Here is an 18,389-nt window from a genome sequence, read left to right on the forward strand (position 1 = left end):
CCCACTGGTTTCAGCACTGAATGCTGAGATGTGCTGTAAAGCTTTTATATTTGTGGAATCACATGGAGAAAGTGCCTGAAAAGTGCCAGCACACGTCTGAAGTGCCACCAGCCTGTACCATCTTAACATCGCACACAGCGTTAACAAAAAGACCAGTAATTAAGACACAACCCAAATTAAATAAGCAAAATAAATGTATACATTACTGCAACCCTTCTCCTTTCATGATGACCAAATACGGTACACTGGCTCAGCTTTCAGCCCTCAGTAAGGCTGGGGGAAGGGGAAATACTCATTTAACAGTTGGTCCCATTTAGTCATACAAAGCTGGAAGGAGGTGAAAGGGTAATAATTTAGCAATGAAGAAACTCCAAAGACCTAGAAAACCATGGCAGCTTCCAGAGATGGGGCTTGCCAAGAGGCTATTTTGGGGATGGATAGGGCTACAAAGCTGCTATTAAGCTTCAATCCTTAAAATAAGCCCATAAACCCAGAAAATATTTATCTGGAAGGGTGGCAGTCCAATAAAAGTTTTATGAATGTTTTAAAACTGCCCTGTCAAGGGGCTAGCCACTCAGTCACCTCCCTCCCAGAAAAACAACATACACACGAAAGTGGTTCCCCAGCAGGAATGACAGGGCAGCCTGAAAAGCAGCTCCGAAACCTCCTGCACCCCCCCCCCCCCCCAATCGAGCCAGCAGAGCACACAAGCCCCTCCTGTCTCTCCCACCACTGCCAGGGAACAGCACCCTGCCACAGCCTCCCCTCTGCTACTGCATCTCTAAGCCATCACCTGCCTGTATCCTTTCTCTCCAAGACCTTTTTCTCCTTACTAGCTCTCATTTGTTAGGGAAAAGGGGAAAACCAAAATCAATATATATAAAGGACACCACAAGGAAACACAAAATCAAACAGGTTTTAAAGTTCACATTTCTAACAGTATCTTGGATTCAGAGATTGTGAGAACATAGGGTTCGTGCTCCTCAAATGAACATGTCACTGTTCATTTGGCACTGGCTTACAGAGATGGACAGTAAAGGGACAAAAAAATCCACTTGGGACTTTGACACACTCCGTTTTTGTTAACACTTAAGGCTTTATGAAGAAAATCAAGCTGAAGTAACTGCAGACCAAGTGAAATTAAGTAAAGCAGCATAAAATGAATAAATGAAACTGTGTAAAGCCTGGAAATGCCAGACAGAAGAGGGCTGATGCTTCTCCCTCCTGCCACACATTTTTTCCTTCCCTATCTCCCCACCATCACCAGATCTAAAACCTCACACAAAGCTTGGCCAAAGGAAGCTCGGCGCCTTTCTCAGAATCCAAGGAGGGAATAATCACACGCAGCAAAGCCAAAATGGGATGGAAGATAAAAGCTAACAACCGTTTGCAGTCTCATGCCACTCACATACAGAATTGTTTCCACAGCATTCAGGTTCAATTACTAGGAACAACTTCCAGAAAAATTAACTTCACTTTGTTTATAGTCATCCCACTTTTCCTAGGCAGCATCATCCTGTGCAGCCCCTTGGATTTCCTTTCCAAATAAAATGCATACAGACTTAAACCCAAGACAAAACCTCCAAATAAAAATACTCTAACCTCTCCTAAGGAGCACCTCTCCTATGAGGACAGACTGAAAGGGTCGGGACTGTTCAGTCTGGAGAGGAGAAGCTTCCGAGGTGACCTTCTTGTGGCCTTTCAGCATCTTAAGAGGACCTACAAGAAAGCTGGGGAAGGACTTTTTAGGATGTCAAGTAGTGACAGGACCGGGGGAATGGAACAAAGCCAGAAATGGGTAGATTCAGACTGGACATGAGGAGGAAGTTGAGCATGAGAGTGGTGAGAGCCTGTAATGGGTTGCCCAGGGAGGTGGTTGAGGCCCCATCCCTGGCAGTGTTTAAGGCCAGCCTGGATGAGGCTCTGGGCAGCCTGCTCTAGGGTAGGGTGTCCCTGCCCACAGCAGGGGAGCTGGACCTAGATGATGCTTGTGGTCCCTTCCAACCCTGACTGATTCTATGATTCTGACCTCTCAGCAGAACTCCACAGGCTGAAGGTTTGACACACACTTACTTGTGCAACAGAGCACCCACAACTGCCTGGGTCAGCAGTGAAGATGTGAGGCTGTGGCCAGTCCAGAGATAGTTGGCAAGACAGATATTTCCTGTCTCTGCTGGCATGCTTGCACTGCCACAGAGTTGGGTTTTTGTAAGAATGGATTGTGTCACTCCATCTGTTTTAGTGAATTGTTCCTTTGGTAAAATTCTTTTAATGGTATTATCTTCTTCTTGTTCTCCACATTATCTAAAACTATTTATGCTACATTGGTTATAAACACTGTTAGACAGGGATTCACATACATGCATATATAGAATCATAGAATCATGGAATCAACCAGGTTGGAAGAGACCTCCAAGATCATCCAATCCAACCTATCCCCCAGCCCTACCCAGTCAACTAGACCATGGCATTAAGTGCCTCATCCAGTCTTTTCTTACATACACACAGATGAATGAATAACTTTACAACTGCTCTGAAACACTGTAATACTTCCCCAACACACTCCTCCAGCAAAAAGCAAAAGATCAGAGGGACAAGATGCAATCTGCCTTCCTCCAGTACCCTGAAGCAGCAGTTCTCCTAAAGATGGCACAACACAGTGCTGTGTTTGAAGCCTTGCTGGCCACTTCTTTCTGGGGGAGCAAAGCAGTTATAAGGCAGAGTTTGGCAGGAGTAAGTGCTTGGTTAGATTAAGTTTCAGCATAATGTTCTCGATAGGAATCGGAGCACCATCCCTAAAGTGCAACAGGAGGGTAAAACGCCAGCCATCAAGATGGATGGTTTGTTTTTATTTTTATAGAGATTTTCTAAACCTCAACTTTCACCTCTTAGCCCACTCCCCCTCCTCTTCTCAGTCACCTCCAAGAGCCCATCTGTCTGCTTCATTTAATAGAAACCTATATTTCCTAGCTAATGGATGCATTTGGCTAAGAAGATAATCTCTTTGTGTTCGCTTCAGTTATCACATTCCTGTTATCGTATTAATACTGATTAAATACGAAACCAAACATTTCAGGCAGACCCCACACATTATTTAAAAGAGACAAGATGTCCATATTTTGGCACTTGGAAACCTCAGCCAGCATGGGCAATAGCCTCCCTCTCCCCCCTCTAAACACCTCACTTTTCAGCTGGAACACCACCCATCTGCAGGGTTTTTTTTTTTACAGAACAGGAGACTTCAATAACACTGCCATATCTGAGACCACTGGAAAAAGCTCAGGTTTCCTGAAAAGCTCTGGAACTAGCACAAATCTATCCCAAGAAAACGATAGCACTGTAGGTTGAGCTGCATGATGCTGGGGGTTGCAAGAAAAGCTCTAGAACTGGCAGTAATCTATCCCAAGAAAATGATAACACTGTAGGTTGAGCTGCATGATGCTGGGGGTTGCAAGAAAAGCTCTAGAACTGGCACTAATCTATCCCAAGATAATTATAACACTGTAGGTTGAGCAGCATGATGCTGGGGGTTACAAGAAAAGCTCTAGGATTGGGACAAATCTATCCCAAGAGAATTATAACACTGTAGGTTGAGCAGCATGATGCTGGGGGTTGCAAGAAAAGCTCTAGAACTGGCACTAATCTATCCCAAGATAATTATAACACTGTAGGTTGAGCTGCATGATGCTGGGGGTTACAAGAAAAGCTCTAGGACTGGGACAAATCTATCCCAAGAGAATTATAACACTGTAGGTTGAGCTGCATGATGCTGGGGGTTGCAAGAAAAGCTCTAGAACTGGCAGTAATCTATCCCAATAAAATGATAGCACTGTAGGTTGAGCTGCATGATGCTGGGGGTTGCAAGAAAAGCTCTAGAACTGGCACTAATCTATCCCAAGATAATTATAACACTGTAGGTTGAGCAGCATGATGCTGGGGGTTACAAGAAAAGCTCTAGGATTGGGACAAATCTATCCCAAGAGAATTATAACACTGTAGGTTGAGCTGCATGATGCTGAGGGTTGCAAGAAAAGCTCTAGAACTGGCAGTAATCTATCCCAAGAAAATGATAGCACTGTAGGTTGAGCTGCATGATGCTGGGGGTTGCAAGAAAAGCTCTAGAACTGGCACTAATCTATCCCAAGATAATTATAACACTGTAGGTTGAGCAGCATGATGCTGGGGGTTACAAGAAAAGCTCTAGGATTGGGACAAATCTATCCCAAGAGAATTATAACACTGTAGGTTGAGCAGCATGATGCTGGGGGTTACAAGAAAAGCTCTAGGATTGGGACAAATCTATCCCAAGAGAATTATAACACTGTAGGTTGAGCAGCATGATGCAAGAAAAGCTCTAGAACTGGCACATCTCTATCCCAAGAAAAGCTCTAGAACTGGCAGTAATCTATCCCAAGAAAATGATAACACTGTAGGTTGAGCAGCATGATGCTGGGGGTTACAAGAGGGGAAGGGGCAGTACAGATCTCTGCACTCTCACATGTGTCCAGTGGTGACTCACAACCCACATGTGTGCCTCAGTTTCCCTCCTCTAGAGACAATGATATTTCAAAAGCAGTGATGTAAGTGTGCAGCTAGGTTACTAATGTCTGTTTGGGTCTGCAGGGCTATGGAAATATGAAGTATGAATCACCAGACTTCAAATCAGCAAAAAAAAAAAATTCAACAATTTCTGGATTTAAGCCAACTTTGTAATGTGTCACACTTTAAAAGCAGCCAGGCACACATGCAAAGCACACTTCCAACCCAGAGCAGAATTGTCCTCAAACACCAGAACAACTCCACTCATCAGAACTATAGTGCTCCAAGATCTAGATGAATTTGCACCACTCCTTTCTCACTTCTTACATGACCATCACAACAGCCTGTTAAGGAGGAGGACTGAGATCTAATAGTCAGGGAAACTAATCTCATGAGATATATGCTCCAGCTCAGTGTATTGTTCAACACATAACCATCATTCATTTTGAAATAAAAATTATCAACGTGGCTACTTTTTTATTCAGGGTTTATCCTATTCCATGTAATGGACTAACATTGACAAATCAATAGAAGCACCAATTAGTAAGACTTAACCTCCAAGTTTTGATGGAATTATTCACTGTGCCACTGATTTTTCAAAACTGCCATTGAGTAAGAGCCCAAGTTCTATGCTCTAGTCATGTCTGCATACAAATACCATGTCTGAGAATGGAAGCACAGTAATCACATATGCTACACATGCAAATGATGAGTTCCTGAAGACAGACCCAGTGTTCCAACCACACTAATGACATCCACCTCTCATAGGGACTAGGCACAAACTGCATACACTCAGCTCAGCCAGTACCTTTCCTAAGAAGGGATGTGACACCTCCTGAGCAAGTCTGGAGCAGATGAGGTTATACCATGGTCAGGAAAGCTCCCCTGGGATGTCAAGAAGGCTAACCTAACCTTCTAAGATCCGTATAAACAAACAACTGAACATGGAGAGCCTTGAACCAAGGGACTGCTGTTTATCTAACCCCTGAACTGCAAAAGACATCAATCCCTGCCTTATTAAAGAAATGCACAGGCTAGCCAGGCATGCCTGCCTGATCAGCTCTCTCCTGTTCACAGCTTCGCCGGGGTCGGAGGAAGTTCCAACAGGCCCCGTTCCACAAATAAAATCCTGCTGCTTGGCGATAACTAAATTGTATTAAGCCTGGCTCAGACAGCTTCAATTAGAACTAAATCGGCAGGGCTGGACTGAAACACTCCATCAGCTTGCTTGTGGCTGGTCTTTCCCTCCTTTGCCATCCCAAAACAACTCTAAATACCTGGTTCAACAAAAGTAACAGGGAATCCATAACATGCTTCCACTGATTATATCTACAATCTATATATGTGTGTGTACCAAGAGGAAAACCATAACTAGTGTAAAAGAGCAAAAGCTTTAAGTATGGAGAGAATCAACAGGTCTTTAACCCAATCACCAACAAGCAAATCAGAAATCTTCAGACCCATCTCCCATGTTTAAAGGGTTTCTGTCTTTTCTTAACCACCCTAAAAGCAGCCACTCATGTCTATTACAAATCCATAATTTATGAAAACTCAAGTGAGGGTATCCAACCTAACTTATTTGCAGAACTCTACAGCACAGGCTCCTTACCAGAACCAGTATTTGTTTCCTCTAAGATTTTGAGCTTTAATAAAGATGTTTAAAAAAATCTGTTGTTAATCTACCTATAATTTTTTCCAAATGCCAAATAAAACTGATTTCCACCTCCCCATCCCATGTTTATAATAAACAAGTTCTAAATGAGAATCACTCCTGCCTTTACTCCAGGAAACCCAGTCATATATTTAAGAGTAAGCACTAGCAAAATGTACAATGATCAACTGGACAGAAATAGTCAACTTATTGTTTTCACAGATATGAGAAATAATTTGATTTTTCAAAAAGATAAAAATAGCAAATTGTGCTAGTTTGAAGCCAGCTAAAATGTTCTGGTGAGAAGGATTAGATCACAGGCTGTGAAAGAGAAACAGTGGTGATGTCTACTTCACTCATAGGCTTGCTGAGAGGTATAAGAGCAAGAATCCAAACATAGATAAGGGAGTCACTCTCTGTCCAGGCTGCGGGCTGCATTTTTTCCTCTCTTGAACCTAACCTGATTAATCCACCTGCTTCCTAACCCCCCTGGCTGATTCTCCATTCTTCCTTGGGCACAAGGCAACATCTGGGGTAAGCTAGAGAGGGATGGGAGAAGGTGGAAGAGTGGTTGGGAGCCCCTCCTGGGGACTCAGGTTTCTGGGAGGGGAGCTGTGTTTCTGTATTACCTTTCACCTTGCATATTTCTGTATATAACTGTATATACTGTAAAAATCTGCTTGCATATTGTGATAAGCTGTAAATAGAAGCTTAATTCAAAATTTCCAGAGCCAGCTGAGTCTAGTCTGGGTGATTTCCAAAGTGTGTGTGTGGGGGGGGGGGGGGCAGGGAAAACCCAAACCATCACAAAAATATTAAGAGATAGGTGTTTTAGGACTTCCTCCAAAACCTTTCATTCATATTTGGTCTTCATATGGCTTAGTCAACAGAAGAAAGTTCTTAAAATACTAAGATTCTTTTAAAAGGACAATTCAAGACAAACCCTGGGTCATTAAACTCAAGCTTAAGTTGCACTTAAAGCATAAAATCAAAATGTTGGTAATTTACTAAGTCAATCTCGCTCCGAATGTGCATGATTTCAAGATGGAACATTAAAAACACAACTAAAATCAATTACATTGTGTCCTCAAACTACTTATTTAGACCACAACAAGGAAAATATGAAGGGAAAAAAAAAAAAAGTCAAGCATTAGGGAACCAAGCATCAATTTCCACATGAACTCCAGAGGGACTATAATCTTTGTTCATCTTCTGAGGAGGTACTTGTGAGAACAGTCAATTGTAATGAGCCATGAAAAGAAAATCCTCAGTTCATGATATACAGCCTGCTCCTGTCAGTAGGAACTTGCACTCTTTAACACATTTTCAGCCCTGGATGATGTCTCCTTTCTCTCATGCCTGTAGCATTACCTTGCACATGCTGCTTGGCCACATACTTAATTAAAAAACTCAGGTGCACAGGAAAATGCTGTGCCATATGAACAATATTCCTCATGTGATATAAAAAGACAATTTAATATGAAACAAACTGAAGAAATGGTACAGGTCCCTCTTGTTGTTTCAGGGGTCTGTATTTAGAATCATAGAATCAACCAGGTTGGAAGAGACCTCCAAGATCATCCAGTCCAACCTAGCACCCAGCCTTGTCCAGTCAACTAGACCATGGCACTAAGTGCCTCATCCAGGCTTTGCTTCAGCACCTCTAGGGATGGTGACTCCACCACCTCCCTGGGCAGCCCATTCCAATGCCAATCACTCTCTCTGGCAAGAACTTCCTCCTAACATCCAGCCTATACTTCCCCTAGCACAACTTGAGACTGTGTCCCCTTGTTCTATTGGTGGTTGTCTGGGAGAAGAGACCAACCCCCACCTGCCCACAACCTCCCTTCAGGTAGTTGTAGAGAGCAATGAGGTCACCCCTGAGCCTCCTCTTCTCCAGGCTAAACACCCCCAGCTCCCTCAGCCTCTCCTCATAGGGTTTGTAATAGTTGTCTATGTATATACTTTATAAAAAACACCAGCCAACAACCACCACCCAAAACCAAACACACAACAAAACAGGCAGATTAAAAAAGCCAAACTGCCACAGAGGTTATTGATGTGTAGGCAAGGATGGTTGGCTGTAGGAGTAAGGAAAGGTAAAAAGTGGAATGGAGAGGGAAATGTTAATAATGATCTGAGTAAGGCATCAGAAAATGAAACTAGGTAGCTCAGCAGCTGCAACAGGAAAGGGTATGTTCTCCAAATTACTAAGTGGTCTTGATTTCCTAATCTGGAATAGCTGGGGTGGGGGGGAGGTGTGAAGGGAATTGAGGGCTCAGAGGCTTAAAAAATCATTACTATAAAATTCACAGCAGAAAAGTACCAAATACCAAACTCTCAATCGGAATTACAACCTCAGATACTAGACAAAGGACATTTCTAAGCAGGATGATGGTTTTCTCTACCTATAGGTTTTATTCCAAGTATTAAGTACTTTTGAGGTATTCTCTGCAGCTTCTTAAAATGCAGTAATACTGCAGTTACAGGCAGGAAATGCTTTTGTTGCTTATGCAAAATATTATACCAAATAATATCCCCTATCAAAACAGGTCTATTGAAGCTCCAGTTATTTCCTATTCTCTATTAAACACTGAAATCCCTTTGTGAAAACACAAACTAGAGAGACTGCTTTACACAGACTTCCTTGAAAAAAAATCAAGGCAGACTATTAAGAACAACTATTTTTTTGTGCCCAAACTCAAAACACAGATCAGCTTCTCAAGGTTAACATCCTTGCCACACAACAGTTCTCATCCACTAAGCAGCGGCCACTGTTGCGAGTCAGTACTTCAAATAGCCTACAATTTGCAAACCACAAAGCTCTGTGCCTTCAGGAAGCCCCCATGGTGTATGTTTTTACTCAGACTTCAAACAGATATCAGAACAAACACTGGTGGAAAGGGAAGGTGAAAGGCCCAAGGGATGAATGATCAAAATCAAGTAAATAAGTACAAACAGTTTACAGAAAGGGAGAGAAATTTCATTGCAAGAGGGCAACCTGGAGGCAGGAGCTACCCTTGTGAAGACATTTAATAAGATCAAAGCTAAACTACATCAAGGCTTCAAACATGAGTATTTTCCATCCAAACACTGCAAAGCCATGAGTGAGGATTCTAACATCCAAAGATGGTAGCATCCCACTTTGCACACAAGAAAGCAGAAATAAATATGAAGACAACAATCTCTTCTTTGACACTGTGTAACTAAATTACAGACCTGGGAATGCAATCTGAATCATGCAGCTTCCACTTCCTGATGTACATAAGCAAGAGGGCTCTTGGAGAAAGCACCTTAAAAGGTCTAAACAAGTGCTTATAAAATGTGTAACATATTTGAGCATTCAATGATCACTTTAAAAAGCATCATGTTTTGGTAGTTTAGTTGCATAACTGAATCCATAGGGATCCTCTGAATCCCTCTCATTTAGCTGTACTGACAGCATCTAAGCCCTGTGCTGCTTTGAGCCTAGCTGGGATATTTTGGTGAGAAGAATTAGATGATAGGCTGTGAAAAGGAAACAATGGTGATGGCTACTGCACTCATAGGCTTGCTGAGATGGATAAAAACAAGAACACAAACACAGATAAGGCAGTTTGCTCTCTGGCTTTGGGCTGCACTTCTCTCTCTCTCTAACCTGCCATCTGTGTGATTAATCCTTCTGCTTCCTACCCACCCCTGGCCGATCTGCCAAACCCACCTTGAACATAAGGCAAAGTCTGGGGTAAGGTAGAGGGGTGGGAAGAAGGTGGAAGGGAGCCCCTCCTGGGGACTCAGGTTTCTGGGAGGGCTGTTGTGTTTCCGTATTACTTTTTACCTTGTATATTTCTGTATGTAGCTGTATTGTAAATACCTGCATGTATATTGTGCTAAGCTGTAAATAGAAAGCTTCATTAATATCCAGATCAGCTGAGTCTAGTCTAGGTAATTTTCTTAAGTGTGGGGAGGTGGGTAACATCCAAATTTTCACAGCCCTTAGCAAGAAAAAAGGCCTTTCCCTCCCAGAAGGACAACTTGTAACCAGCAAACTTGTGCAAATTTCTATCAGACATGTATATTTTGCTACTCTTCAGAAGAAGAGTATGAAAAAAACCAAAGACTGAAGGGACCAAGATGCACTAAAGCATCCCAAGCCTGTGAAGGAAAGCATAAGGGTTAAGTTGAACCAGATAAAAAATAAAGAAATAATTTAAATACACCTATATTCCCATTTGCTTTAAGACATAGAAACTATTACAGGATTCATGTTTTCTTGGTTCTTTAAGGCTGCTCAGCCAAACTATATAGACACGTAATAAAAAACACTGTTAGCTATATTATTACTCCAGAAAAAAAAAAAAAAAAGACATTTTCTTCACACTTGAAATTACAGCAAGAGTGGATTGAATTTACAAAATGAAACACCTAAAAAGGACAACTGAAAAAAACAACCAACAAACAAACCAGAAAGTACCACATGCATCCCACTCTTGTGTGTGGGATGTGCAGCACACTAAGCTTCTGTAGTATTTCTTAGAAGAAAGGGCAATCATGTTGCTCCATGTTATGTTCTAATCCAAACTGTTTGCCACTTTGGTTGCATAAACCCAGGGAAGTGAAAATTAAATGCAAAACTTTGTCTGCAAGGAACAGGATATTTGGTCTGTAGTGGCTGTAGGAAGGCATCTCCTCTTAAACTGAAAAATATCCAAAATGACAATGCAGCAGGATCTTTAAAACTTGGTATCAGTCTATTCTGCAGCTGTATGTATATGGAACTTTGCAACAGTCACAGACACAAACAGGGTAGGATTGCTTTTATAGGAGAAATATTTTGCTCATTTGGTTGTTTTAAATATTTGATTTTGCCACCCACCAAAAATGGGTCTTTTCCCCACCTTTTTCCTACAAAAAAGTAACCTTCACTAAGAGAATTCCATTAATGAAGGATGTTAGGCAAGGCTTAAGACAACCTTATGAGGTTGTCTTCACACAACAGCAGTGTGAAGCCAAAGGATGTTAGATAACTTGGGAAAGGTCATCAAATAAGTTAGTGTTGATGTGATGGCAATTATGAGCTCAGAACTCAGAAGTCTGCTCAGCTACATCAACTGCAGACAAGGCCCACCAGAGATCTGCACTGTGCAATAGGGTCCAAGTAGCTTATAGTTGCTGTTGTAATTATCCAAAATTCAGAAGCCCTAAATACTTAAGATGCTTCTTTTCTCCCAGGGAATGCAACTCTCCACAATATAACTACATTCCCTCAAAATAACAAAGCCTGGATTAGCTAGAAAGACTTATGACCACAAGAGACCCTACACAGAAGTAAGGTTATAATACACAGCAGCACTCCCAGCTTTCACTTTTACTACAAATCTCAAGATAAGTTCACTTCTTTCTGAAATTCCAGATCCTAAAAACATGCAACTGAGTGCCAATTTCAGTTTGTTTAATTTACCTATCTAGGTCTTGTGGCTTAGGAGAATCTTAGAGAGAGCTGACCTGAGTTTATCTAAGAAAAGAAACAATCTTTACAGATTGCTTTTGCTTATGTATTTATTTGTCTATAGGAAAAGAAAAACTCCTTCTTTGGGGGCTTACCATTGTGAGTGCTTTGGGCAGCTGACTACCAATGTCACTGCCAACTGAAATAACAATTGTTCAGTTTCAAAATACATGTTAAAACCAGCAGTAGTCTCCCAATCTCTTCCCACATTATCAGCTCCACACTTTATCTTCCTTTTATCTTAATTAATACAAACAAATGCTAAGTATAGCATCTTTCTGGTTTGCAACAAGGATTTGAAACTTAACTTCAGGATACCAGTAGAGTAATTGCTGGTCTTGGAGGCAAAAATAGAAAACAATTAGAATGCACTCAGAGGGAAAAAAAAAAATTAAAGAAGAAAAAATATTTTGGCAGTTCAATTTTGGCAGTTAAATTCTTGATAGCCTCCATCTGCAGAGGGCAACCTCGAGCACATAGTTAGACTGCCTCTTCCCTTCAACCCTTTATTTCAAGGGCTCACAAGGTGACAACTGTAGGGCATCCACAAGTCAGGAAAAAAAACTCCCCTCTACTTGGTACACCCCTAACGCAGCCTGAAATTGCTGGCAGAAATATCTGAGGGCCAAATAAGCTGTTACTGGCAAAACACTTCAGAGATCAAGAAACACAAGCAGGGGGGTAGTGGCAGTAACAGCCTGGAATAAATAACAGAAGCAAATGTGAGAGAGGAAAAAGCATCAGCTGAAAGTAGTCAAAGCAAAGAATGGCTCTGTGGAGTTTGGAAGGTAATATTAAGAGAAGAAAGGATATGTAAGTGACTGACAGGTGTTTTTTTTCTTGCTTGTTTGTTGTTTGGCAGGTTTTTTGTTGGTTAGGCTTTCTGTTTTGGTTGGTTGGGGTTTTGTTTGTGGGTTGCTTTTGTTTGGTTTGGTTTCCCATGTGCTAAGGGTTCTGTAGAAGTAAACATACCCATGCTACAGTCAAACAAATCCCATCCGCTGGAATGATTTTTTCTCTTAGTGGGATTCCCTCCTTCCCCCTCCCATTTCACAAATAATTTCATATTTACAGCTGGATCCCAGCGAAGTGCAAAAAATTAAGAGTTGATTACTCACTGAGGAGGGAAAAAAATAACAGGACAATACACCAGATAGAAAGCATCATCCAAAACAGTGTGGGGAATGCAATCACATAATTTGAGCTGGTATCAGAATTCATGCCACAATAGAGAGTTAAACAATATACTCTTTACTGTATTTCTATTATTCTATATTCTAATATATGTTCTATATTTTTATGTTTAGCTTCACCACCGTACTGCACTTTTCAAAGCTGAGATTCTTTTCAGATTGAAGCAGCACCTACATCTTTACTGCTTTCAAAACACAAACAAAAAGCTGACAAAGCTCTGCTGAGCAGAAGCAATAAAAACATAACCTAGGCAAGGATACAAAAGCCAAAAGCCAGAGGTAAAGCTAGGTTTCCTTTGAGGCTAAGCTCAAACTAGTGCATGTATAAGGTGCTTTGCTACTCAGTGTAGGGATCTTCCTAAAGACTACACACAGAATCACAGAACTTTTACAGGTTGGAAGGGATCTCCAGGGATCATTGAATCCAACCCCACAGCCAAGATGAACTGCAAATGTCATGGGAGTATGGAAGAAACACTGACATTACATCATCTGGTGTAAAAAACTCAATGGTACTCCCGCTGCACTAAGGACACTTTCCTGCAGCTACTCTTGCATGGAAACAAAAGGGGTTATGGAAAGAATAAATCACCCAGAAGAGCCCTGTGTAGCCTGCACCATGCCCAACAAGTGCTTACACAAGACCTGGACTTTTTTCTTCCATAGATGCATTCAAAGGGCTACTACATCACCTGATGACTGATAATTCCATAATCCACGTCTGCTTGACCCCAGAAGAGCAATCTATTGAACACAGACACTCCAATGGTGACTTGAAACACAAAGAATCTTAACCTCCCTTGGCCATGGCATCTACTATCGTGTGCAATGATTGGTTGCCTCTGAAATCATTCTTAAAATCAACACATTAACCTTCAAAGCTCTAAGTTTAGAGACTTAGTCTTGCACTTCTGTCATTTCAGTCAAGATCAGGTTCTCCTGACACTACCACAAATGAGGCAGACAGCCAGTTAATATGTTAACACTTCCTTGCCTTCTGTTTTCATTCCGAAGGAATGCGCACAACTCTTGACTTCGATTCCACAAAACACTCTGAGGTCAATAAATCTGGATACTCAGCTCCAAAGGTCAATATGTGCTTACAGGATGTCACCACGTAAAAGGTAGGCAAGATTCCTCCAGACCAATCGTTCTGCATAAATGCAGTTCAAGCTCCTAGTTCCTATGTGGTCACCAGGACATTCACATCACTACAGTTTAATCCGCTCAAGTGGGGATCATAGAGGGAAGTGATGATTCCCTGGCAACAATCCTCTCCCAGCCTCTGTCCATACTACACTAGCCAACTCTCACAAAGAACAGAGAGGGAGATTTATGCTTGAAGCACCCCTCAAGGATTTTAGGTTTTGTTTGTTTTAGAGGGTAGGGGAAAAGAGACTGTAAAAAGAACAAGCAGAGCTAATCTCCAGCTTTTAAATAAAACACAGCTACACAGATTTCTTTGCCCTTGGGCTTTTGTTTTTCCTCTTGACTGAAATCCTGCTCAGCCTCACCTGATACTGACAGAGATGGCAAGCCACCAGACCTTTGCAGCCAACGATTTTTTATTTCCTTCTATTAAAAATGGAGCCAGGCTAGGCAAACACAGACATTAAATGTGCCTAAATTCCATTTGGCCTAAGAGAAGAAGATTATCCTATTATAATGCAAAGAATTCCAAATGTCAAGATCTCCCACAAAAAAAAGTATGCTGCTTAGTGACAGGAGGTTTAATTATTCTCAGTGCAAGTGAAAAGGTTTCAACTGCCCCATTGCTGCTGGTGTCAGTAAGGACTGCTCTCCAAATTACCAAGTTGGGAACACAACATTTATGTGCTCTCAACTATTTAAAGCTTGCCTCCTACTGTTGGTTAAGAAAAACTTGGTAACTGATATCCCACAAATACCAGCTACACTGAGGTGTTGGGAACCACCTGAGGCAAGTGAGGCATGCCTCAAAGTACAACCACTACAGAAAACCAACAAAAAAACCACAAGATGGATATTTCTGACGAGGGAAGTCGTAGAAAACCACGTGATACACAGGTTGCATTACTGCTGCATTTTCCCATCTTTGCATAACTGATTTCTCTCATACTGTTTAACTTCCATTAGACTTTCTTGCTTAAGTGGAGTGCTAAAAAAACCTGATTGAATTCCACTTTTAAACCCCACTATTTTTAACTGGAATTGAAATGATGTGAAGTTGCGCTGCTCACCTACAGCTCTTACATAAAAGCCTTCCCTCTATGTCATTAATTATTTGGTAAGCCAAGGAGGGACCTCATCCACTGGAGAAAGGATGTGCCAAACTACAAACCCACTGAAAGAGGCCATCTGAACAATACATTATGGGGGAAACATAACCATCATCTCTACCCTTGTTTTCACAGACTGGAATACGAGGGATTCTCAAGAATAAGGCACATTGCTTAATTCTCACCACTACATAACCTTTTAGCATTACTAAAACTGTAGGATTCCACAGGCATTATGTTCCCTGAACTAGGGAGCACAGTTCCTCTATTGCTTCAGAACTTTTATGGTACATTCAAACCCTCTTCCACAACAAGAAGTGGAATAGGTGAAAACAAGCTTGTGTGAGGAACAGGAACACAAGGCAAAAAGTTACTGGCAACAAAAGACAAGGTCACAAATGAATTTGTCTTCAACTGCTGTAAGAAACTTTAAACTACTGTTATCCTGTACAGGGGGAAAAAAACAGCAAAGCATAAAAGCTTATATTCTAATATTCTCATTTATATCTCTTCTTCTGAAAAGTGTGCCTTTTATTGCATTCAGACTTGCTCAATTCAGAAATGTGTTCAGCTGTTACAAGTGTTAGATATGCACTGCTTCTTTTGCATTACGAAGCAAGGTAGCTTTGAACTCATCTCGTGCATAGCAATTTTTACTGTATTGAGCCAAAGAGAAGAAAAGAATCTCAGTCAAACACACCACAGTGCCTCTGAAAGGATGAACACTTCACCAGCAGCTAGACAGTCAAGACAGAAAGGCAAGTGAATTATCCCTGAGATACAACATATGCTCCAATTAGATTTAAAAACTTGCTACAATTTACCATAATTAAGCACAAGACAGATGAAACATGCCAAAGCCAGTGAAATGGGCATATCTTGAGCCAATCTTTTAGAAGATGTCAGCAGATCATGATTTTGCAAACCAAGCAGAGTTTTACAGGGTCAGTTCTTGGGTGAGAGGCAGTTAAACAAACCCCACAATTAGCACTGTTATTCAAACAATTCACTGAACTTTCCTCTGAATTTTTGTTATCAACTGGCATGACATTCCTAGGTGCAATGTATGTTGAAATAAGCGTTTTCCAAAGACTGACATTGTTAGCTTTTGTCTTCCTTAGAGTAAGACACTTAAACACACAGTTCTTGCCTCCCCAAACTTGTTATTCATTTCAAAGTTGAACAATACCTTTCACTCATTTACCTTGACTATGTATATGCAGGATTGCCATTTACAACTCAAACAGCTGCCCCGTATCACCCACCTCGGCAAGAAGCACTCCATCAGTAGCTCGTTCCCTTGTACACGCATGCTAGTGTAGCTTACAAAGCACTGTAGTTTAAATTGCCTTTCAAATCCTGTTTGTGTTTTAAGCAGCTTGTTAAACTAAGCAAAACTCTCTTGTGAGTTTAGAGATTATGCCCCCCTTTTTACGTATTTGATCATGCAACTAGTCTGGAAAGTAAGCATCATTCTGTCAATTAACACACATTAAAACTTTCTCTTCAGTTAAAACACAGACAGCTCCACAACTTGGCCCTACAGAATAGCAGATCTGCCAGCAAATACTTTTTTTTTTCCTAATTAGGTGCTGCTGCAAACAGTCTAGAAAGCAGGTTACACCTTGCCATTCAAGCAATAGAGACATGCCTGTGCACAAAACCAGAAAGGGGATGAAAAATACATTGCCCTTCTATTTTCCACCACCCTGCTGCCCCGAGAGAGGCACTAGCAAACATCCAGGCAAACTACACATGAGTATTCTCAAAATGCAACTACATCATCTCCCACTGCAAAGATAATCTGGCAGGGTAAGAAATCTCTGCTAAATAATCTATCAATAGTCAAGTTGCACTTTGCTTTATTTTTTGTTACTAGCTTTATTTCCATCTCCATGGACCACCCTAAGGGTTTCTTCTCCATTATGTTCTTCAAATACTTGCAGATAATCATATCTCCCACTTAGACATCATTTAGCCAAGTCTCTTGCATTTCTTTTCATCTTCTTCCCCTCATAAATCAATCCCTTCAGCCTCTCCAGCATTCTTGCTGCTCTTCCCTGAATTTCTTCCAAACTGCTGACATCTTTCAGCAACTGAGGGACTTCCAACTGCATGCTGTACTCTAGATACGGTTTCTGTACCGCAAAAGAAGATAATTAAGTCTTTTCAAGAAATATTAATGCTCCAAGTCTGGAATAAATCTAAATCAGAGATCTCCTCTTCTTTTTTTTCCCGCTCCCCCACCCCCCAAATGGATAGTAATTATCCCCATTTTACAAAGCAGAAGAGCAGAGAGAAGACTCTGACTTACTGCTGCACACAAGCAGTGCCAGAATAAGAAACAGATCCATGTTCTGCCAGTACCAGTTGTAAAGTCTGCTAACTTTCAGCCTACAGACGATGTAAAACAAGGTTCCTAGGCTGCGATCTATAGGCAAACACAAGTAATTTCCAAGTGGCTATGGAAAAAACACCTGAGGAGCCCAGCAATTGCTTGTAGGAGTGGGCATGGTGCTGGGGCCAGTTAGCACCAGTGGAACCACACAGAACCCTGTGATGTACCATGGTCTGCTATTATCTTAAGTAGTCAGGACAAGTCCCTGATACATATACCTGATTTTTATTCCTATTTAGAGGTTTGTTTCTAAAAACAGCTCTCAGCTATCATCAGCTTAACTACTCAAACAAGCTATTCAGTTCCAGAGGTTGACTGGTTTTAAATGAGAGGACTGAGTGCCAGACTGAGGCGGTCCAAGGCACTTTTCAGCCTGCACGTTTCCTTCCCTTCCCTCCCACTCTCTAATACATTTGTGAGGGATTCACAGGAAAATAACTTCAGAAAAAATAAAAAGAGCTCTTCACAAAAGAAATCTGTAAAAGGGAATATACATGAGGGGAGGTGAGGCTGAAGAATGGGAATGGGGGGAGAGAAGGAAAAAAAAGTCTGATCAGTTAAATTTAATAAAAAAAACACCCCAAGCCCACAAACAGGATGCAGACACATTAAAAAAGCAACACTGACCTAACAAAGGAATGTGAACTGCAGTTGACTTAAACAGCATCACAGCAATAGCCCTCCCCCTACACACAAACCTATGTAACTCTTAAAGACACAGATTTTTAGGTCCTTCTGCAGTTCTTTCCCCTGCTAGTCACACACTGATTGATAGTCTTAGTCTGAGCAAAAGCAGCTACTACCTCTTCCTTCCAGACAACAGAGTACCCAAGTTTGACGCAGACGAAAGAAAAGCAAACCG

General features: G+C 41.4%; 1 protein-coding gene across 4 annotated transcripts in view; it reads right to left on the reverse strand.

The window, feature by feature from the left end:
- EEFSEC (eukaryotic elongation factor, selenocysteine-tRNA specific) overlaps positions 1–18,389 on the reverse strand; it is a 144,798-nt gene that overhangs the window by 26,652 nt on the left and 99,757 nt on the right. Inside the window, exon 7 of one of the 4 annotated variants that reach the window (XM_064156798.1) lies at positions 5,736–5,816. The exons of 2 other annotated variants lie outside the window; for them this stretch is intronic. In XM_064156798.1, the coding sequence (XP_064012868.1) occupies positions 5,809–5,816 (8 nt within the window). In that variant the 3' untranslated portion in view covers positions 5,736–5,808. Of the gene's footprint in view, positions 1–5,735; positions 5,817–15,609; positions 17,268–18,389 lie in introns of those variants that run through there. One more of the 4 variants, XM_064156796.1, reaches the window with a different exon arrangement.

This window comes from Pogoniulus pusillus, chromosome 16 (assembly GCF_015220805.1).
Source record: "Pogoniulus pusillus isolate bPogPus1 chromosome 16, bPogPus1.pri, whole genome shotgun sequence".
In the NCBI taxonomy this organism is placed as follows: domain Eukaryota; kingdom Metazoa; phylum Chordata; class Aves; order Piciformes; family Lybiidae; genus Pogoniulus; species Pogoniulus pusillus.